The sequence below is a fragment of the Aedes albopictus genome, chromosome 1 (genome assembly GCF_035046485.1).
Source record: "Aedes albopictus strain Foshan chromosome 1, AalbF5, whole genome shotgun sequence".
NCBI classification, from domain to species: Eukaryota; Metazoa; Arthropoda; class Insecta; order Diptera; family Culicidae; genus Aedes; species Aedes albopictus.
Window position 1 is genome coordinate 194,162,913 of NC_085136.1, and position 24,458 is coordinate 194,187,370.

Sequence of the window (24,458 nt, forward strand, 5' to 3'; positions counted from 1 at the left end):
CCAATATTTTTCAAACATTTTTTCAATATGACGCTTCTAGGGTCCCACTCCTGTACTTTTTTTTCTCATCGCATAACTCCAAATTTTGTAAAATTTTGTCGAGCAGTGTAATAGGTTGTGTTATATAGTTTTCATTCAGATCTATTGTACCGATCGAAATAGTAAAATCTACTTTACCGACATAGTTAGCAGTGGAAAAAATTTATAATAATTCAAATGTTCAACTATTGTGCCCAGTGGGTTTCGAACCTTGATCGAGTGATAACCGATCGCAGCCGATACCCCTATACCAACGGGACGCAGTGAGAGGGTGAGTGGTTGAGCGTTAGGGTTTCGTATTGCGGTCGCGTTGAAGATGGAAAGCGGAATCTATTTTAGATTCGAAGTTCACCAGACCCTCAGTTTTGGGAAAGCTTTGAAATGTGCGTTTGGAAACTGACAACATATTTTGTTATCATTTAGTGTTTTCATGTTATTGCGACAGACCAACATTATTTATAACTAAATTTGTTATCATCTGATTATCATCAATTGGATGAGATGACAACAAAAATAACAAAATGATAACACCGATAACGTAGTTTACTATCAAAGTGATATCACTAAGTTATCCGCCTTTGCTCGGGAACTGTGCACTATGGTCCTCCAGAAAGTAGGGGGTTGGTGTGAGACCCTACGAGCCAGCCGTAAAAAACAATTGTAACGGAAAATCAGCAAAAGAATAATACGAACCGATACCAATGACAACGACCCCAGCGAACTAAAAGGACAGGGCATATAGTCTTAGCAACTGGCCCTATACCCGTCAGGCCCGAGTGCCTGAGACCAGAAAGAAGAAGAAGAACTAAAAGGACTTGCGTTTGGAAACTCGGTACGTGGAACTGCCGATCTCTCAACTTCATTGGGAGCACCCGCATACTCGCCGATCTACTGAAGGACTGCGGGTTCGGCATCGTAGCGCTGCTGTAGGTGTGTTGGGCAGCATCCATGGTGCGAACATTTAGAGGTAATCATACCATCTAGCAGAGCTGCGGCAATACACGCGAGCTGGGAATAGCTTTCATCGTGATGGGTGACATGCGGAAGCGCGTGATCGGTTGGTTGCGATCGACGAAAGAATGTACAGGTTGAGAATCAAGGGCCAATTCTTCAACTTCAGCATAATAAATGTGCACAGCCCACACTCCGAAAGCATTTATGATGACAAGGACGTATTTTACGCTCAGCTCGAACGCGAGTACGACCGCTGCCCTAGCCACGACGTCAAGATCATTGTTGGAGATTTAAACGTTCAGGTAGGCCAGGAGGAGGAATTCAGTCCAACGATTGGAACGTTCAGCGGCCACAGCGAATGAAAACGGCCTACGACTGATTGATTTCGCCGCCTCCAAAAACATGGCCATACGTAGCACCTTTTTCCAACACAGCCTCCCTTATCTTTACATCTGGAGATCACCAAAGCAGACGGAATCTCAAATCGACCACGTTCTGATTGACGGACGGCACTTTTCCGACATTATCTAAGTCAGGACCTATCGTGACGCCAACATCGACTCCGACCACTATCTGGTGAAGATCAAACTGCGTCCAAAACTCTCCGTCATCAACAATGTACGGTACCGGCGACCGCCACGGTACAAGCTAGAGCGACTGAAGCAACCGGATGTCGCTTCAGCATACGCGCAGAAGCTCGAGGCCGCGTTGCCAGACGAGGGCGAGCTCGATGAGGTCCCTCTTGAAGACTGCTGGAGTACAATGAAAGCAGTCATCAATGACGCAGCCGAGAGCACCATCGGGTGTGGGACGGAATCGACGGAACGAATGGTTCAACGAAGAGTGCAGAACGATTTTGGAGGAGAAGATCGCAGCGCGGGCGGTAATTCTGCAGCAAAGGACCCGACAGAACGTCGAACGTTACAAACAGAAGCGGAAACAGCAGACCCGCCTCTTTCGGGAGAAAAAGTGCCGCCTGTAAGAAGCGGAGTGCGAGGAAATGGAACTGATGTGCCGTTCCCAAGAAACACGGAAGTTTTATCAGAAGCTCAACATTCCGGAACGGTTTCGTTCCGCAAGCCAAAATGTGCAGGGATAAGGGCGGAGGCCTTTTGACGGACGGACGTGAGGTCATGAACGGTGAAAGCAGCACGGGGCACGGGTGACCACGGTCACGGAGGAAACAACGATGTCAGTGCAACGGAGGACGGAAATGAACCAACTCCCATGCTGAGGAAAGTTAAGGATGTCATTCGTCAGCTCAAAACCAACAAAGCAGCTGGTAAGAATGGTATCGCAGCTGAACTCATCAAGATGGGCCCAGAAAAGTTGGTCACCTGTCTGCACCGGCTGATAGTCAGGATCTGGGAAACCGAACACTACCGGAGGAGTGAAAGGAAGGGGAAATCTGCTCCATTCTCAAGAAAGGCGACCATTTGGAATGTGAGAGCTTCAAAGCGATCACTATTTTAAATGCTGTCTACAAAGTGCTATCTCAGATCATCTTCCGTCGTCTGTCACATAAAACGAATGAGTTCGTGGGAAGTTATCGAGCCGGCTTCATCGATGGTCAGTCGACAACGGACCAGATCTTCACCGTACGGCAAATCCTCCAGAAATGCCGTGAATACTAGGCCCCAACGCATCCACCGGGGCCATGCACCCACCTCCGCTCTCCCTTAGATCCGGCCCTGACTACGTGAACAAGAAGATCGATCGGATGCTGGAACTTGATTTATCCACGAGTTCATCATTCAACGCATTTAGAACAACTCCGAGAAGATCTAGCAGCAATACATTCTGCGGACACGAGACACTTTTTTTATTTTATCTTTATTACAGAGACTTTCAGCCCTTGGCTGGTTCGTCTCTAACACGAGACACTGTTTTCAACCCTATAATTACGTAGGTGCAGTTGCAATAGTTCCGCAGTTCCTTTCGTCAATACACACCGCAGTTTTCCACGTTTTAGGTATATTCTGTCGATTTCGACAAATATCTTTCATTATAGCGAAACATCATAGCATAATCTAGTATGCGTTCTTTATATTCTCAATTGCTCACTAGTAGTGAGTCACTACGCGCAGTCGAGTACTTTCCCCCACTTATGCAAAGTTTCCACACTTTTGTACATTTCTGCAAATTGAATTTGGCTTGAAAGTTCAGATAGCAAGATGAGCATCAACATGCCTCAAAGTTACGTATGCTGCTGTGTGTATGCTTTCATTGTTTACCGTTGGTCGAAGGAAAGTGCCGTACCATCTGAGGATGAGATTTGTATTGTGTATTGCGCTACCATCGCATCGTCGAGCTTGCTATAGGGTGTGAGCGAGCTGCTGCTATTTATCATCTTCTGACCAGCAATACCCCCCTAAGACCGGATGCGCATATTTTGGGGAAACAGTTTCCACAATCCGGATAACAACATTTGCTTCCGCTGTGGGAGGTACTGGTTGGTGTGTTTCTTTGGGTGTAACCAGGGTCGGATATTTAATTTTAAGGTACGTATTGTAGCTCCAGTCTCGTAGTTCTAATCTAGAAGAGATTACAGCTAAACATAGCTTACAAAATAGAGCCAAAAATAGATAAACGTTCAACCTTTGTCGAATATCAAATCCGTTAGTATTTTTGACCCAAAAAATGCTCTCAGCCGGTTTAGCGTAGTAAATTTATTATGAAATATGTAATTATCAGGATTGGAAAAACAAAATCATTATTTCAATAGAATCAATACCACTTTTTAACTCAATACATACAGAAAATAGGAATTTCTTTCTAAAGCATTGCACCGGGCCTGACTTAAATCGGCTCATGTGTGATGATGGTGCATACTTTGTCTGCCTCGAGAGAACCAAAAATCACCAACATTTCAAAGTGATCATATAAGTAGAGATTGTATTTCATGTTTTCTTTTTATTGCATTTGCCAACAATAAAAGTCACTCATGACATAGATCGCCATTCTTTTGTGTATGAGTTAAGTCCCTGCCGAAAAATAGTTACAGTACACAATTTGCCCTCATTTGTTTAGGCCCCATTTGTTTCGGGCAACTCTTTCTTCAGCCATCTCGGAGCAAGTTTTATCATCAGGAGTGCACCCAATGGAGCAGTAAAGACGATTGCAAGAACAGTTACAATCAGCACCGTTTGAGCACGTGGTAGATCATCTGTTGCATTCAAGCTGCGGGCCAAATCCAGAGCGGCTGGACCCAAGGCTGCCTGAACCGTGGCTTTCGGAAAACCTGACAGCGTTACGTAAGCTTTTTCCTTCCAGTTGAGGTCACTGCCGAGTGTTGAAATGTACGAGAATGCCAGGCGAAGCTGTTGAAGAAAATTGATTTCAATTTAACTATGCGTTACTTGCAAAATATTCAAAAGTATAAAGTTATTCAAAAATTAACAAACATGCAAATAAGCATACCAAATAAAAATTTTTAGTCAAATAGGCTAATAAAGGTTTTAAGAACCATCACGCAAATAAAAGATATTAGGTTATATGACGCACATTGTGCGTAAATTGGGGTTTTAGGTATTCTGGAACAACTACCACATGATTCCATATCTCAAGGAGCAATAATTGTAATAAAGTGGTGTTATAAAGCTCAGACGTTTCCAATCTGGGGTCACGGGCCATGCCAATTTCTCAAGAATCTAGTGTGTCATGAGAAAGTAAAAATAGTTTGCAGATTCTGCGTCTCAAGAAGCAATTATTTCTATAAAGAGACGTTATAGAACTCAGTGGTTCTCAATCTGGGGTCGCGAGACATGCTTCGAGGAGAATGTGTGATTTTTTTAAGACTCTGTATCTCAATCTCCTTAACCGCCTCCGAGACCCCTGGAGTCCCTGTTGAAGCCCTTCGAGAACCACTGAAACGTCCCTTAGATTGCCTGAATCGCTCCTGCGACACCTTTAAACTCCCTGAGGACCACTGAAATGACACTGAGACCCCCTGAAACACTCCTGATATCCTTTGTAATTTCGCTTGGAAGCCTCTAAGAACCTCTGAAATGACATTGAGACCCCCTGAAATGTCAGTGAGGCCTTTTTTGACTCACTGAGACCCCCTGCAACCACCTGAGACCTCCTTAAAGTCCCGAAAAATAATTTCATGTCGTTCTCAACTTTAGGTCTTCAGAAATTCGCGTTGCCCGTAGCATCTCTATTAAGGGACCATTCGTAAACCACGTAGACTTTTTGGGGGAGATAGGTGGGGTCTAGCCAAAGTCTACGCAAATTTTGTATGGACGAATGTCTGCGAGGAGAGAGGGAGTTCTGAGATAGCCAAAATTTGGTCTACGTGGTTTATGAACAGCCCCTAAAGATATTGCTCCTTGAGATTAACAATCCAAAAAACATAACAATTACTTTCTAGTTCTTCCGAAGCTTCAGAAATTCCCGTGGACCGTGAGGTCACGGAATCAGAATCAGAAAAAATATTTCATCGTCACATTTGCGGTTCTTCAGATATTCACGTGACTCGTGACCATAGATTGGAAACTTCTGATTTTATCAACATTTCTGTATTAGAAATACTGATCCTTGAGATGATCAATCTGAAAAATATTTGCACTTCTTCTTAGCACTTCCGGCAACCCATAATGGACCCCCAATCGGACTGGAAACATGAACAACCAACAGCCCCACATCAACATCCTCGTGCTCATCATTCTACCATGATAGGGTAGAAAGTAAAGGCAGCGCAACGGCAACCAGTTCGATATAGTACAATTAGAATAGAATACATTTAGGGGCTGTACAAAGTGTACAAATATTCCAATTGGAATCGCTCACGCAGTAACCTAGTGGGCTATAGAGCTGTAAATTAGGTTGAGTGATTGAAGAAGAAAAAAAAAACTACATCGTGATAAGTACTCCCCGAAGTGCTTCATCCTCACATCTTCGGTTCTTGAGAAATTCGCATGGCCCACGACCGTAGGTTGGGAATCACTGAAAATTATATATTGATTGTAACTAAATATCATATTACCCTTTCACAGGTTAGAAACTTTGGAATCTCGATTATCACAAACTAATTCTGAAACGCTTCCCCTATTCACGTACTTCACGTACCCAAATAGCGCTCCCCTCAAATTACGCTTCCCCCGTTTTAAGCATAAATTGGCGTTAAGTGTACCTATATAGAAGTTTCAATAGACAGAGCAATTCGAGGACTTTCGGTGCAGTTTAAGAACGATTTACGAGAAAATAAAATAGAGGAGGGGTGTTGGACGGTGTTCAAGACTATGTTGAGCGAAAGAGGAACGAGAAGGAAGATATTACTAGACTGACTACAGATATCCAAGAACTGTCTTGAATAAACGGGATTAAATCTACAAACAAAATCAATGATCATTTGGAGCACTAGGAAGAAAGTCCATGCTCATCCAGTATCATTAATATGGATGATCAAATGATGAGATTGACGACTGTTTTGGGTCTCCAAGAACTCCCCTAAGTCCAGGTCATTGAACTTCCAAGCAAAAATTGTGATCTCTCGTGGTATTACGAATACGGTTAATACTCACATAGGCATATGATTTTGTTTTATCAATTCCTCAACTCCTCTGAAAAGCAATTAAAGCTTACATAAAACGTCCTGAAGCCCCTTTAAACAGATAAAAGGGTACCTTATAAGCTAAGCAGCTTGTTCGAGGTTGCTCATTAGCCTTCTAAGCAGCTTCATTTTTAAGTAATTTTGGAACTTGAAAGTTCACATAAGCACGCTGGATAGCCTTCTAAGAAGCTTCTGACAGAACTTTGACAAAATTCATGCAAAAACAAAAATGTGTTTTTCAGAATCACAACCCCAGCCCCTGTTGGTGGGCTTGTGATTCATATCTGGAAATTGCTTTTGATAGTTATATTTTCACACATGTCGCTGCTATGTAGATTTGAACTGGATCCTCCTGCGTGACAACCTGCCGACTTAGCGCTGCGCTGCTGAAGACACTTGACAAAGTCAAGCTAACTTCACTACTGTACAAATGTGCAAAACTAGCTGCCGGCAGAAAATCGATTCAAGTTAGACTTTACCTGCTGCTCACTCAATCGCAACTGTAGTACTGTGGTAGAGCGTAGGGTTCTCACGCAGCGACTATCGGTTCGAATCCGATGGACGGCAATTCTCTTTTTTTCGCTCAAGCCTAGTATTCATTGATTTGATAAATTCATATTTGTCTTTTTTTTCGGTTAAGCTTAAACAGTTGTTTTCTGTAAAAGAAATAAATTTAATCTTCATTGAAACACAATGCTACTGAACTGAACTTCTATGAACTTAAAAGTTCCGACAAAGTTCCGAGTAGCATCTTGAGCAGCTTTAAAGTTCCGCGAAGTTCAGATAAAGTTCCGAATGGAACTTTCTGGCTGCTTAAGAGGCTAACAATGAGCCTTGCCGGAACTTGTGACCGAAGTTCTAGCAAGGCTCATCGTTAGCCTCTTAAGCAGCCAGAAAGTTCCATTTGGAACTTTATCTGAACTTCGCGGAACTTGAAAGTGCATTTTGTCAAGGGAAGCGGAACTTTTGGTTACTTGGGATGATAGGGTAGCTATTGAAAGTAGCGCAAAAAGCAATCTGTTCAATGTAGTAGAATAATAAAATACATTTATGCACTGTACAAAAGTGGAAGTGCAGCTGCCAATTGGAATTGCTTACGTAGAGCCCTAGTGGACAAAAGAACTCTAAATTAGGTTAAGTGGTTAAGAATAAACATAAACAAAACCCGTGGCAACATCTCTTAAACTCTCCTGAAGCCCCATCTCCTGAGACTCCCTGAAACTCTCTAAGACGCCTTAACGTATCAGATACCCATGGTACCAATAATTTATGGACCAGCAAGGGGGTCCCAGGATGTTCAGATGGTATCATGAGGTCTCAGGGAAGCTTCAGATGGCTTCAAATCAGGAGCTTTCGAATGAGTTCCAGGGGGTCTCAAGAAGCTTCAGATGCACTTGAGGGGTCTCCCTGATGTTCCAGGGAGTCCTGGGGGTTCAAAAAGATACCAAGAGATCTCAGGGGCGTTAAAGGAGTCTCATGGAGATTCAGGGGCGCTCCAGGGGGTCTCAAGGGGTTCCAGAGGATCTAACCCGAGCAACACACAAGTCACGAAGGAGTGTCGACAGCGCAGGTTTTTGGTTGTACAGGAGCTTTATTCATGTAAGGGAGCGTCCATAAATGACGTAACTTTTTTGACCGAATTTTGACGGCCCCCTCCACCCCCTCGTAGCATATTTTCCCATACCTAATACATGGCTCGTCACACAATCCCAGACTACCCCTAAAATGCTACGTCATTCATGAACGTTCCCTAACTCTAACCTAAAGGCAGAATAAACTGAAAATGACTTGGGTTCAACAAAAAACTGCGCTGTCAACACTCCTTTGTGACTTGTGTGCTTAGGGAGCAGCATTCGAGGGACTTTTAAGTGGTCTTGTAAGCTGCTTTGGGGGTTTCAGGGGGCTTCAGATAGGCTCAGAGGGTCTCATGGGCGCTTCAACGGGTTTCCGGGGATTCTAGGGGAGTTCCAGAAAACATCACGGACATGTTAGGAAGTCTCAGGGAGTTTAAAGAGCGCATAGGGGGTTTCAAATGGTCCCGATTTCAGAGAAACTTCGGCATTTTTTCAGGGGAATTTCAGGTACGGTTCTGGAGCTTTCTGATCCCCTTCGAAATGACTTTTAAACCTCTTGAAAGTTTTACGTCCATAAGGCCTGAAGAAGACCTAATCCGGAGGATCGAAACGTCGTCGATGAATTAAAGGAATCAAAGCGTATTTCTATAACTGCAAACCGAAACCACTAGACGTCCCACCAAAATCAGTAATTTAAGAAACAAAGCCGTCCTTAATTTACGTAACATTCTAGGTGGCTTATACCAAAATTTTGCGATTTTCATTAAAAAACCGTATGGACGGGGTTAGGAAAGTCTAGAACTACCGATTTTAACGTCACGTTATAAGGCAGCATCCATTGATTACGTAACGCTAAAATCGGCATTTTTAAACCCCCCTCCCCCCTCCGTAATGCTTTTTTTGTATGAAAACCCTAAAATTTTTGTATGGGCCGTAACGCTCGACCGTACTCCCTCCCTCCACCTAGAGCGTTACGTAATTTATGGACAGCGCCTAAATGAATGTTGCCTTTGCTACCAATTGATTCTCGTGTTCAAAGCTTAAGTGTTTTTAAAAGCTAATTAGGAAATTGTAGTAGATATCACATAATACATACCACCACTGCAACCAACAGTGTAATAGCACCGTACAGAACGGTTTTGCCCTCCAGCACCGAGAAATTGACTTCTTTTCCAATTAACGAGAAAGATACTGGCTTCAGGAACTTCCACAGCAAGTCCAAATACATTTCCACCTCGTTGGTGTCGTAATCGATGCGTTTCTTCCAACCGGTTCCCGCCACGAATGCCGTCATGATGCACCCCAGAGCGCCTGCCGAGGGATATCCAATCAGCTTGCTACCGACTACCGAGAGTGTCCCCGCGAGGATCGTAATCGTGAAGCGCAACCCGTTGGTATATTTCTGTGTGAATAATTAAAATTTTAATAAGGACTAGCGTGATTTACGACACTTCACTCGAAGTGAATGCAGTATGAGTTCCCGGGCACTGGTTGTCTAGGAACCATGCTAGGTAAGTGATGGGAATAATTTCTCCGCTTTTGGCTCGTGAGAAGAGAAATTAAGATGTGGCATGTGGAATGTACGCAGCTACATAACTATATTATACGTACCGCAGTATAGGATGGGAGGTAGAGCAAGCCAGCACCACATGCACCGCCAAAGACTAGACCAATTACGATACCGATTGGTCCTTGGAGGATCTGACTAGTAAGGTTACCTGCATGATAGAAGAGGGGAACAATGTAGGTACACATGCACAGCATTCTAGGAAGTGAAATTTGGCATAGCGTGCCAGTTGCTGGATTTTGAGAACGTCCTTAAAACAAAGCAGATTCTGCTGTCAAGATGTGAATTTCAGCACCTTCGCTATAAAACACGACGTGCTTGATGGAAAACATGAATTGAGAAGAATACATGCTCTAATTATCGTAAACGATGCAATATATATTATGCTCCGCATTATTTACTACAACATTTTTACCACGTGCTAGAAATATTCACAACAGACTACTCCCGACACGAAGTGCAAATTCAAATGAAAGGCATCAGCATGGCACCCGTACAAACTGTCAATTCCCATCGAACGACGTTCCATTGCATTTTAATCGCGTGGACATATTTTCCCAAAACTGGGCGACTTGGCATTCCGTAGTGCTTCCGAAGAATGTCCCTTGTTTTCCTTGATCTGTTGCATCGCTATGCCTTTGTTCTTGTCATCCATACTCACCAGTGGAAAATATCACCCCCAAAATGACGCCAAATAGGAAAATTGCTAGGACATCATTACAGCTTGTCATGGCGATGATTAATGTGTGAATTCCTTTGTTCATGCCGAGACGTTCCTCCTTCAAGCGCAGCAGTACGGTCACGACCACGTTCGGCGAAACTGCCGTCACTACCAAGCTGGAATTTTTAGGCGACGAGAGAGGAAGAAAAAAAGCGAGTGATAAAAGTTGAGTGGTAGGTACGGGCAGAGACATTCTTTTCATTATAAATCGTGGTTGAAATTCTGGTGCTGTGGAATCTGTCTAAGATGAGCGGTAAGTTTATCCCCAAGTGAACAACATACATGCTATTACCTCCCATTAGGTGTCTCTTTTTTGTAAAGTGCACCAGAAATTCTCAAATTTTCAGTTGTTGATCACTAGGTGGTTTATTGATGACCTATATTTGGGTAAGATTGCTCAATTTTTCTATACTTCATGAAATTAGAGCGATTCTGGTAAAATGCATAATTATTATATGATATCTATTTTTAAACTGTAATGTCTCTTGATTCAACGAACCTAATTGAAAATGCTGCAGAAGAACCGTTAATTGTTGCTTTAGAGAACTTTGACTGAAAGTCTTAATCCGGACTAATTTACTTAGGGCAAAGAAAACCTTGTAAAGTAGCGAAACGATGCAATCTTTTTAATGCACTTAATGCACAGCCGAGGAGCATTTTTTCTATTAGCACTGAAGACGTGAATTTCACAATGAAGCTTTCAAAAATCAAGCACCCTCACAGCTGCGATTGAAAGCAGAAGATTTTTCATTACTTCCTCTATCCTTTCGCTAAAGAAGAAGGTGGCAAACCGTTCCATCTACCGATTTTCCCAGTGACCCAAGGAAACCAAATAGAAAAAAATGCAGTTTTCCCCGCTTTTCAATTTTCTACGACGGAAACCTCTTTTAATGTGGCTTTCAACACAATTGCCATTTCCATTAAGGTTCTCGTCACTACTCTCCCGGATTCTTGTTGACCGGGTGCAAAAAATGCATTTAAAACCAAATTAAAGGATTTTTCCTCGGTGGTTATTCGCCGTATATGCTGGTGGTCTGCCGGTTGTGACGCCCGGAGGTGGTCAGCAGGGATCCATCAAAGAGAAGTTTTTTAAACGAATGGAACAGCTATTTACCAAGCACCCTCTCGGTCCATCTTTCGTTTTAACAAAAGCACCAGGCGGTTTGGCGCAGCTATTTTATCCACTTCTCCGCCCTGCATTTTCGTTGGTACTTACCCTAGCAGAACGCCCCAAAGCCAGGGCAAATCCAGCAGGTATCTGGACAGCACGGCAATTGCGACCACTTCAGCCACCGTCGGAATCAGGGTGAGTTGCATAATGAAACGAAAGAGTCTCTTCAGCGAATCGTAGTCCAAACCGAGCCCCGCCAGGAGCATTATGTTGACGAGGGCCGACTCTCTGAAAATAAAGAGTAAATAAACGGGAGGCGAAGATTTAGAAAGGAATTATGTTAGATGTTTGTTTTGAGTTTTTCGGTAACAATGTTTTAACACATATAAAAGGGGAACGATATATATGAACTGATTAATCTTGTTAACTTTCGTATTCAAAAGAAATCACTATACTTAACACCTCCACTGCTATAGTACAAATCACTTACAGCATCTGTCATGCCTTGGGGCAACAGGGATTATAGTCCTGGAGACTGACGAACCCCCCGCTTGCGAATCAGCCGCGTTAGTAATGGGACTACTAACCCCAATTGAAAATGTCAAGCGACCCGTGCCGAGGAATAAGTGATCGAGGGGGTGAAAAAAATACTCGATCATTAATGGAGCCTGTGGGGTACCTGGGCACAAAATTCACCACCCCCACCTCGCACTATTTCGTCCCTTATGGCGTTAATGGTGTGGTGGATCTCTTTTCTCGTGCAACTCGTGGGAATTAAAAATGAAGTCTAATCACAATCAAGAACAAACAACAGGAGGTAGTGGTAGTGGCGAAGGTAACCCCTACGCAAGATGTGGGTTGGCGAGGTTTTCGATAAGGAGAAGTGAAGAAGTAGGTGCGGGAAGCTCCAGCGTGGAATCTTCGATCAACGCCAGCCGGTGGAGATACTGGACAGAGCGTGGTTGATGAGGGCCATCAACCAGAAAAGAGAAGGGCTGCCCGCAATCGAGGTGACTGAGCAGCAGGTTGGCAAGGCACATCGACTTTGCGTCCACGAAGTCCAACTTAGTAAGGACCTGAAAACGGCCCTCTTGCGGCTTCGCAGTTGATGGACGATGCCAAGTAGGATCACGTGAAACTCGTGAAGACTGCAGCAGCGACGGAACCGGTGAAAGTAAAGGTTACGAAGTCTACCCAGACGGAGGCCTTCGCTCGTGATGGGCACTCGCAGAAGCGGGTGAAGCAGCCGTCAGGTGAGGAGCTGTCTGGCGGTGGCAGCAAGGCCAGGAGGATACAAACCCTCAAGGTCGACAGTAATGCCGGCAAGTCGGACCCCAGCCAGGCGTCTCGGAAAGCTGAAAAGAGAATGGAAGGGAACAGGGGGTTGCGATCGTTGTTATGCCCTCAACAGCCACAGAGTAGTTCGAACCAATGGGAGGACCCCCTTTTGGACGACATTTGGGCGGAAGAGAGAAAAAAAACCCTAGATGAGCAGGAGCATAGGGACACCACAACCAAAGAAGACGTAGGAAAGTAGGTGCAAAGCCGAACAGTCAAAGTACTCGAATGTCTTGAAGACGATGCGAAACGACACCAAGCTCGCAGATCTGAAAGCCGACGTGTGCAGTATTAGACGTACTCGTACGGGTGAAATGATCTTCGAGCTAAAGCGCGACAAGGAGGGCAAGGGCACCGCCTACAAAAATGTGACGGTAGAGGTTTATGGCAAAGGGTCAAGGTGAGGTATCTTACTGCGTTGACGACTCTGAAGGTGAAGAACCTAGATGAGATCACTGACGAGGAACAGCTCATTACGGCAGGGAAGCCGATGGTGGGTGGGCCAGTATGCCAACTGACCTTGCATGACTCACCGAAGGTTTGCATCAGGTGTTTGAAATCAGGACACAAGCCATGGGACTGTAAAGGAAGGAACAGGCTGTGTGGGCGATACGGTGCAGAAGACCATAAGGCACAAGGCAGCATGCGTCCACTCACGTGTTTGATTTGTTCTGGGGAAATCCGTGAACAACAGGCACCCAATGGGTGGTACGATGTGCCTGACCTTCAGAAAAGCCGTAGAACAAATCACAGTGCAGGTAACGCAGCTGAACCTGAACCTCTGTGACGCAGCTCAGCAACTGCTTTGTCAGGCAGTTTCTGAGTGGGGGACGGATATCGCCATCATAGCGAACGCATACCGAGTACCCGCCAACAACGGTTATTGGGTTGCGTATGGGTACAGAAAAATGGCGGCGATATGGACGACGGATGAATACCCCGCCCAGGAGTTGGTGTCTATTACCTATGAGGGCTTCATGATCGCCAAAGTAAACAAGTCTTCTTCTGTAGCTGTTATGCGCCTCCACGGTGGTCGATCAAGCAGTTCACGCAGATGCTATACTGTATAACGTCCGTGCTGACAGTGTGGAGGCCGCTGGTAATAGTGAGTGACTTCAATGCCTAGGCCGTGAAATGGAGAAGCCGTTTCACGAACCAGTGGGGTCAGATCCTGCTAAAGATTGGTCTGGCTAATGTCGGTACCAACAGTACCTTCAGTAGAAACGGTGCGGAGTCAGTTATTGACGTTGCTTGTTGTAGTCCTGGCCTAACAAGTAGTTCGAACTGGAACGTAGACGATGGTTTCACTCACAGCGATATCCTGGCGGTTCACTACAACATCAACTACAAAAACAGCACGCAGAGGAGATGGCTAGGCCAAGGCCAACCCCTCGAAGGTGGAAGGATTCATACTTCGACGAAGGAGTACTTAGAGAGGCACTACGAGCTGGTAGTGGTGCTCTCGCGTGCGTGCAATGCGACCATGCCTAGGCGAGTCCACCCTGGCAATGGGAGACCATCGGCTTACTGGTGGACTCAAGCGATTGCGGACCTGCGCCGCACCTGCCTACGGGCTTGGCCGCGGATGCAGCGAGCACGAACTGAGGAAGAGCGTAACGTAGGACGGATGGTGTTCGCCGCTGCCAAAGCCGCGCAAAAGGCCTGCTTTGAGGGTCTCTGTCAGAGTATCAATGTGAATCCTTGGGATGATGCCTACAGGATCGTGATGGTCAAGACGAGAGGTGTAATCGTTTCGGTCATGCGGTTTCTTCGGAATGTCCTGTTTGTGCTAGTTTAGAGGAAACGGCGGAATACGTTTTGTTCATGTGCCCGCGTTTTCGCACAATGCACAGTGGGAAAAAATGGAACCAAAATCGCAACTTTTAGAAGCCGCTGGTTTGGAAAAGCATCAAATACCTATTTCTATGTAAAAAATGACAAGGAATCGAATGGTGGTGGTCTCGTTTTGTGCAGACCACCGGAAAGGTCTCATTTTACCCCATTTTGCCCTTTTTACACTATTTTAATGCAAAACATAACAAAGTAGGAAAGATAAACCTCTGCCGCCGACATATAACCCGGGAAAACGTGAAATACTATAGAAGATGTTGATCTCAATTGAAATGGAACATTTCCGTGCTGACTAGATCACTATAATGCCCCATTTTGCCCCACACTACTTATTAATTATGAAAAAACTAGTTTTATCCATCGATTTTCAAGCAGTTTTCGATGTTTCCTTCCAATCCTAGTGCAAAGACCTAAATATTCCCACGCCTTCCGATATTCAAAGTCAATTCAACTGAAACAAAAATGCATTTTCACCCCACATTCCCAACAGCTGCCCGGGGGATTTTAGATTCAATTTTCATCGTAGGGTCTACCTACCTCACGCGCGGCATATTGGAAGCAACGAAAATCGCACCATTCGTTACTGACCTAGTTTTTATAACCCATCATCGTCCGGTGGTGGCCGGGTGCGATCGTGTTGCACCGCGTTAGGTCCGGTCGGTGTGATGCAATTTCAATTACGCTTGGGACAACGATGGGTAATAAACCCGAAAGAATGATATAGAACCGCGACATCATATTGATCGCGCTGGAACAAAGATTGTTTATTTTTGTTTCGAAATCAAGGCGCCGAATTGGCCGGGTAAGGTTCTGAACTCAGGTGAACCTTAGCTGGAATGTTCTGAAATTGAGACACCGTATTGGCGGCATACGGCGCCGGACTTGTTTTGCACTCGATTTGTTTTGACTTCGAGTAAACTGAAAGAAAAGAATGTGGGGGTATAATTTCAACCAACATCCGCGGCCGGGGGCCGGCTAGGGTTCACTGTGCCCAAGTAAGGTACACTTCAATAACAAAGCGGGTGCTTTGTTTTTGGAGAATTTGGTGCCAAATTCCTAAGACGATGAGGATGATGATGGTGACGATGATGATGATGGGGAGAATGATAATGACGTCGATGGTTGGTTCAATTCTTTCACACACCCAAGCCTTGTATACGCTCAAGTGAGGCGGGGCTAGAAGATGTAGGCCTTGGTGTAAAGATTCTCAGTAGGTTTTGTGCGAACACGCCCAAGTCAGGCGTGGTTAGGAGATTTAAGTTTTTCGTTGGTATTAATATTCTTGGTAGGGCTTGGGATACGCCCAAGATAGAAGAGTCGTGATGTTTTCAAGAAGAGAAGGGTTTTAATCACGATGAGGACAAGTAGGATAGGTAGAGGTCTAGGTTTTGGACTTATTAGTATTTTCATTTGGTAGGGTTTTGGATACGCCCAAGTTGGTTCGGGCATTGTTAGGAATTATCATGACATCTTCGGCAAGACGAGAATGATCGTAGGAATTTTAGACACGCCCAAGCTGGTTCGGGTATTGCTAGGAAATTTAGGCTATAAATACGGAGGCTTTGGCTTCAGTCGGGGCAGTCAGTGAAGACAGTTCGTAGAGAACAGCCAGTAGTCGGGGAGTTCGGTGACAACGTTAACGCAGGCAGCACATCGGATAAGTCTTGAGCTCCCATGTGGGACACCTCTAGATACTGTCCTAAGGCTGCAGGTAGGACTTAGTAGTCGGGTCAAGAAGAAGCTAGAAGTGTCTCTAGATTGTTAAACTTAGTAGTTCGGTGAAGAAATACAGAAAGGTGATATAAGAAAAAGTGAATCGTTGTAATATAAGTTAAGTGATGGTTTGTGATACTTCAATATAGTTTATTAAAAAGATATCGTCGGACTGTTATGAAATGAAAGATATCACATTCCGTGTTGTGTTTAATGCAGCCCCTGGACGGTACAGGGCGCTTCACTAGCAATCATGATGCAAATACTCTTAAACAACTAGATAGAGTTGATTTCCACCAAGGCAGAGCACGAGTTGTGGCTTACTTTGCCCCAATTCTACCTTATTTTCATGTTTCGGTGCTAAATTTTACCAAAAAGCATATGAAGCTCTCCGCTAACGATCTGTATCTATAAAAAAAGTTCAACATTTCAGCGAAGATGATCCACAATGAGGGTGGAACATTTTCATGTTGCCCATATCACTATATGTAATGTTCCATTTTGCCCCATATTCCTTAAAATCTATTAAAATGAGTTTTTTTTAAAGTTCTCATGATGTATTCGAAGCTTCCATGCAAATCATAGCAATCATGATGCAAATACTCTTTAAAAAAAAACTAGATAGAGTTGTTTTTTACCATGGAAGAGCACGAGATGTGACCTATTTTGCCCCAATTCACTCTAATTTTGATGTTTCGGTGCCAAATATGTCCAGAAAGCATATGAAGATCTCCGCTGATGATCTACATCCATTAAAAACGTTCAATATTTTAGCAAAGATTATCCACCACGAGGGTGGAGCATTTTCAAGTTGCCCATATCACGAGAATGTTCCATTTCGCCCCATATTCCTTCAAAACTATGAAAAATTAGTTTTTTCATATATTTTCAAGCTGTTTCCGAAGTTTGCATGCAATAACATGCAATTATGATGCAAATACTCTTAAATAAAACTAGATAGAAATTATTTTTACCATGGATGAGCTAGGGATGTGACCTATTTTGCCCCAATGCATTCTAATTTTCATGTTTCGTTGCCAAATTTGACCGGAAAGCATATGAAGGTCTCCGTTGATGAAATACATCCATTATTATTCTAGCAAAGATTATCCGCAACGAATATGGAACTTTTTCATGCTGCTCATATCACAATAATGTCCCATTTTACCCCATATTCCCTAAAAATTGAAAAAATAGTTTTGAGCTGTTTACGAAGTTTCCAAGCAAATTATGTCAATGACGATTCAAATACTTTTAAGAAATGAGATAAAGTTGATCTCCACCATGTAAAAACACGGAATGTGACCAATTTACCCCAATTCAGTCTAATTTTCATGTTTCGGTGCAAAACTTGACCAAAAAACATATTAATGCAACTGTTGCTGATCTATATCTTTCAAAAACGCTCAATACTATAGAAAAGATAATTTGATATGAGGGAGGAACATTATCGTGCTGTTAAGACCCCACATACCTTAAACATGATGAAAATTAATGTTTCTCCATAGCTGTTAGAGCTACTTTTATATCCTTCAAATAAAGAATAATAAAGATGTTAATAAGTCCAAGGCTTATGCAGTCTGTCACCAAAAAAAGAAAAAAAAATCCCTGAACAACTCAATTGCATGTACACGTTTCCTTGATTCACAAAACCATCCAGCAATAATGAAAATATGGCCCGGCAGCTCCTGAACGACCCGGAGAGTTTTTCTCGGATTTTGGGAATCAGCAGAAAGTTGGTCGACAATCTAAGACTGTTGAGCTGTCTTGCCCTGTCATCTCGCAAGCTAGATGGCATCAAAGTCGGTAAACTAAACTTCCAAGCCCAGATGGAAAGTTTTTATATGGATGAGAACGTTTCGGAAAATACATCCGAATCTGATAACAGTGATCTTGAAGATTGTTAAGGTAATTAAATAAAGTAGGATTAAGTTGTAAATATTTTTCTTATTTTTCTATCTGCTACATACATGCGGAATTAACTGAATTGAATCCTCGATATTATATAATAAAAACAAGCATCTCGATATTCTATAAACAACAGGGACAGCATGGTGCTCTTTCTAAATCTGTAGCAATTTCCAGAAACTTTCGATACCTCTTCGAGAATCAACAGATCATGTATTTTTTGTTTAAACATATTTCTTAAATTTCATTTTTAAATGTCTGGTATATAAGAATTATGTAAGAATTTTATGCCATATTAGTAAATAATGCAAAGAAGATGAAACATGAAAATTAGAACCCAACTAACAATTGCAAGTCACAAACAAGCAAGCTCGCTGAATTGTTGCTTAATAATGCTAATGATAGCTGAACTAAAATTATGCTCTACACATTACTGTTTAAATAATTTTTCAATTGAGAAAATAGTCAATGTTCGACTTTCCTCATCGGTATCAACAATGATAAATTAAAACACTTTTGAAAAGTTTAACAAGAAATTTATTCGACAAGCATTGATTCCTTAACAAAGGAGTTTAACAAAACATTTGTCTGCATCTTATTAAGCTGATGCATCGATAAGCATATGCTCCTGAACAATGTGCTTTTCACTTGTCAAATAAACACCTTCAGCCCGTCATAGTTTGACTCGGAACTTTGTTCGGATTATGGGATAAATCATGGCTAAAACTGTTTAGACTACCAAGTTATTAAAGAACCAAAATTTTAAACGAATCACATAAAATAAAACAGAATAGAATTCACGGGTGGTCACCAAATAACGGGAATGCTTTGAATGTGCTCTTAAAAATATATGATCTTTAAAAATGGCAATCTGAATTTAACTATCATAAAGGTTTAACAATGTACGTCCATGGAAAATATAAAATTTAAGAAAGTTGAACGTAGTAATTTGTACAGTATTTTTTTGCAGTGATGTTGGAGCAACTGCTTTGTACGACTTTTCAGAGTTTACTTTAACGCATTTTCTGCGTCTGTGAAATCGTTGGTCAAAATAAATGGTTTCTCAGCTACCTTTAGCATCTACACACTCAAACAGTAATAAGAAAAAATGGGGATACTGACTTGTTTTTTTTTGCTTTGGTTGTAACCTTTTCCCGTAAATGACATTTATAGAAATTTCCAAAAAATGTTATTTTTCTGTATCACCAAAACGTGTCGATGTAATTTGTGCACTGCGGTTCATTGTTGAACTTTTTTTGTGCTATTTTTTTTTATAACGAACCATTTACATGTTGTTCAATGTGTAAATGTGATTTGATGTAAATATTTGTTATTTAACAAGGCATTCTATTGATTTATCCAGCCCATGTCACAAAAGAAGATTTTATTATGTGAAATGATATCATGCTTATTGGTTTTGCTAGTTTTCCTCTATTTCCTTCAGGATCTGTTTCTTGGGATGCCGAAATGTGGAATTCATTCAAAACCGGGCGGGTTCTAGTTTTATAATGGTTTACTATTAACTTTTTTTACGGTTGTTTTGAGCAATCAGTAGAGCCGTCCAAGGCGTTTTGGTAGTGCTTCCTGTTTCAATGTCGTTTTCTGCAGAACAGAATAAGTTGACACAAAATAAAAAATACGCTGACTTTATGGATAGATAGACGATGGTTTTGTCTAAAAAATGTTTACTCTGTGGACGCTTCTATTGTTTTCAATCAGCTGCTAAAACCATTCCCGTTATTTAGTGGCCACCCGTTATGTAGTTTTACATTGAGTGCCAAGAGACGTAATCAACGTAAAAATGAGGCATTTATTTATTATGATTAGTCTGTAACAAGGAGAACTTGTACCTTGATTATTATATTTTTTTTTTGTTTTCCGCAGCAGTTCGATTGTACTAGACGCTTGGATCGATGCATTTGACATTGCAGTCCTATCGTGTTTACTGAATATTGTTCCCACATTCACCTAGATAATCAAACAGCATTCAGAAATCGACACATTTCAAGTATCTCTAAACATCCTTATGCACTATTTATTGAACATAATATGAAGATTCCATGACAAAAACATAAATAAAAAAATGCTTGACGGATCTTCGACTGAGCATGAGTACATTATCTGAACAGATGCTGTGACTGCACCATGTCTAAGACCATACCGCACCACATATTGTCATACATTTTAAAGATCGATATTTAATAATAAAAATAAAAACATATTCATATCGCAATTAGTTCGTCTGGAAACAATATCTTCAAAAAGGACCAACACTTTTTGGCCGCATTCGATACAAGTTTTCTCACCGTGCGATAAAAATACTGACAGCGAAATCAGAATGGAAAACACGTGTTTTGAGCTGAACAGCTGTTGAAGTATAAGGCGTTGTTCAGTTGATTATCACGTGCTATGCTAATTCACCACTGCTGAACACAAGCTCAGGGGTGATCATTATTGAGTCATGGGAGGATTATGTTTTGCTTTGGGTGCTGCATCTCACCATCTCTAGGATGGCGCAGATAGGAAGGCATGCGGCTGGCAATCGACAGGTCTCGAGATCTAATCCGGATTTAGGTAATTTTATATGTTATTCTAATTTCATAATAGGTGTTCTCAACATGAGAGCAAATAATTACTCTCGTGAGAGTTCAACATTTTTGCATTTTATTTATTTTCAGTCATTTTTGCCAAAGCTGAATAACAACTTTCTTGTACATTTGTAAAACGCTTTGAACAACAAAAAATTAAGTTGGTGCACAACATGATGCTTTACAACTTCTCCAAATTTGTGTGAACAAAACCCGAATATAGGTTGCACGTGAAAATAATTCAAATGTTATTCAACATTATGCTGAATTAGTTCGTCTTAATAGTGCCTGTTAAATGAGTGATTGTTAGTTGGGAATGCATTGGGGCAAAATAGGTCAAATCCCTTGCTCATCCCTGGTAAAAATAAACTCTATCTAGTTTTATTTAAGAATATTTGCATCATAATAGAATGCTATTGCATGAAAACTTCGAAAACAGCTTGAAAATATATGAAAAAACTAATTTTTCATAGTTTTGAAGGAATGTGGGGCAAAATGGAACATTATCGTGATATGGGAAACTTGAAAATGCTCCACCCTCGTGGTGGATAATCTTTGCTAAAATATTGAACGTTTTTAATGGATGTAGATCATCAGCGGAGATCTTCATATGCTTTCTGGACATATTTGGCACCGAAACATCCAAATTAGAGTGAATTGGGGCAAAATAGGTCACATCTCGTGCTCTTCCATGGTGAAAAACAACTCTATCAAGTTTTTTTTAAAGAGTATTTGCATCATGATTGCTATGATTTGCATGGAAGCTTCGAATAAATCATGAAAACTAAAAAAAAAAATATTTTAATAGATTTTAAGGAATATGGGGCAAAATGGGACATTATAGTGATATGGGCAACATGAAAATGTTCCACCCTCATTGTGGATCATCTTCGCTGAAATATTGAACGTTTTTTTATAGATACAGATCGTTAGCGGAGAGCTTCATATGCTTTTTGGTAAAATTTAGCACCGAAACATGAAAATAAGGGAGAATTGGGGCAAAGTAAGCCACAACTCGTGCTCTGCCATGGTGTAAATCAACTCTATCCAGTTGTTTAAGAGTATTTGCATCATGATTGCTATAATTTGAATGGAAACATCAAAAACTGCTTGAAAATCCATGGATAAAACTAGTTTTTTCATAATTAATAAGTAGTGTGGGGCAAAATGGGGCGTTATAGTGATCTGGTCAGCACGGAAATGTTCCACTTCAATTGAGAACAACCTCTACTATAGTATTTAACGTTTTCCCGGGTTATATGTCGGCAGCAGAGGTTTATCTTTGCTACTTTGTTATGTTTTGCATTAAAATAGTGCAAAAAAGGGTAAAATGGGGCGAAATGGGACCTTTCCCGTGGTCTGCACAAAATGAGACTACCACCATTCGATTCCTTGTCATTTTTTACATAGAAATAGGTATTTGATGCTTTTCCAAACCAGCGGCTTCTAAAAGTTGCGATTTTCGGTCCATTTTTTCCCACTGTGCAATGTGTGACTGCATTATTGCCGCATGGGGGGGGAGGACACAACTCCGGAAAATCTTCTCTAGAGGATGTGTTTGGCTGGAATGACGACTATCACCCACATCGGAGAATAGCTAATTCAGACGCTATACAAGAGGTGATCCAAGGGTTCGGAGTCGGCTACGTAGGTCATACCGGTGCGATGTGGTCGAAATCAACCCTTATCGCTTTTAAGTGGCCACGGGGAGAACATCCTAGTCTCGTTGCTGTCGTGGCGTCGGTCTACTGGATTCAAGCCTCGTCAAGATCAGGGCAGTTCGAAACATCATGTTGGCACATCCTTCTGTTTGCTGACTGATAGGGCCTAACTTGCGGGAAGGTCAAATCGCTGTACACGCGGTATCAGTTCTTAATATTTGCTGTGCAGTTGGAAGCAGGCGTGGTGTCGACCCTGCCTGCCTTTCGAGGACAAAGGGGGTGGTAAGGACCACAGGAGAAATGAAGGGTTTGACAACCATAGGAATGTTGTTTAGTGGGTCGAGGAAAAAGTAGTCTTGGGCCACTTGGCTTTCACTTTTGCAGTAGGAGATGGTCCTTAACCATTCACACCCACGACCTCCCTGTTCAGGTGTCTGTTGCGCAAGGGTATAAGTAAGGGTCGTTTCAAGGGGCATTAATGGCGATTCCGAGAGAAGCCTTTGATGGTCGTTACAAGGGATTTTAGGGCCATTGCAAGGCATTTCATAGTGTTTCAGGATGGTTTTCAAGTAGGCGTTTCAGGTTCGTTTCAAGGGTTTCAAGGCCATTTCAAACTGATCATGATGATTTCAAAGGCGGTTCAATAGGATAACGGAGGTTTCAGGGGCGTTTCAAGGCATTTCATATCAGTGTGCATCAGTGTGAATACCCTTAAATCTAAGGAGTTTCAGGGGCGTTCCAAATAGATGAAGTCGATTTCATAGGCATTTCAGTGAAAATATGGAGGCTTTAGAGGCTTTTCATATGTTTGTAGGGTTTCTGGTGGTCTCTGAAAATCCTATGGAACATCCTAAAACGTCTCCAAAATCCCAATAAAACCTTCATGTGAAGCACCCTGTACCGTCCAGGGGCTGCATTAAACACTAAACGGAATGTGATATCTTTCATTTCATTACAGTCCGACAAAATCTTTTAATTAACTATATTGAAGTATCACGAAACATCACTTATCTTATATTACAACGATTCACTTTTTTCTTATATCACCTTAACATTTTCTGTATTTCTTCACCGAACTACTTAAGCTTAACAATCTAGACACTTCTAGCTTCTTCTTGACCACTACTAAGTCCTACCTACAGCCTTATTTTGGACAGTATCGAGAGGTGTCCCACATGGGAGCTCAAGACTTATCCGATGTGCTGCCTGCATTAACGTTGTCACCGAACTCCCCGACTACTGACCCGACTGAAGCCAAAGCCTCCGTATTTATAGCCTAAATTTCCTAGCAATACCCGAACCAGCTTGGGCGTGTCTAAAATTCCTACGATCATTCTCCCAAGCCCTACCAAGAATATTAATACCAACGAAAAACTTAAATCTCCTAACCACGCCTGACTTGGGCGTGTTCGCACAAAACCTACTGAGAATCTTTACACCAAGGCCTACATCTTCTAGCCCCGCCTCACTTGAGCGTATACAAGGCTTGGGTGTGTGAAAGAATTGAACCAACCATCGACGTCATTATCATTCTCCCCATCATCATCATCGTCACCATCATCATCCTCATCGTCTTTGGAATTAGGCACCAAATTCTCCAAAACAAAGCACCCGCTTTGTTATTGAAGTGTACCTTACTTGGGCACAGTGAACCCTAGCCGGCCCCCGGCCGCGGATGTTGGTTGAAATTATACCCCCACATTCTTTTCTTTCAGTTTACTCGAAGTCAAAACAAATCGAGTGCAAAACAAGTCCGGCGCCGTATGCCGCCAATACGGTGTCTCAATTTCAGAACATTCCAGCTAAGGTTCACCTGAGTTCAGAACCTTACCCGGCCAATTCGGCGCCTTGATTTCGAAACAAAAATAAACAATCTTTG

The 24,458-nt window shown here is 42.3% G+C and overlaps 1 protein-coding gene across 4 annotated transcripts in view; it reads right to left on the reverse strand.

The window, feature by feature from the left end:
• Window positions 1–3,860: 3,860 nt before the first annotated feature.
• Window positions 3,861–24,458, reverse strand: part of LOC115263681 (sodium/hydrogen exchanger 9B2) — a 107,563-nt gene continuing 86,965 nt past the window's right edge. For all 4 annotated transcript variants that reach the window (XM_029866899.2, XM_062846065.1, XM_029866898.2 and 1 more), the window contains 5 exons: window positions 11,626–11,808; window positions 10,350–10,525; window positions 9,733–9,839; window positions 9,218–9,523; window positions 3,861–4,313 (listed from right to left, as the gene is read on the reverse strand). In XM_029866899.2, coding sequence (XP_029722759.1) covers window positions 4,020–4,313; window positions 9,218–9,523; window positions 9,733–9,839; window positions 10,350–10,525; window positions 11,626–11,808 — 1,066 coding nt within the window. In that variant the 3' untranslated portion in view covers window positions 3,861–4,019. The remainder of the gene's footprint in view (window positions 4,314–9,217; window positions 9,524–9,732; window positions 9,840–10,349; window positions 10,526–11,625; window positions 11,809–24,458) is intronic.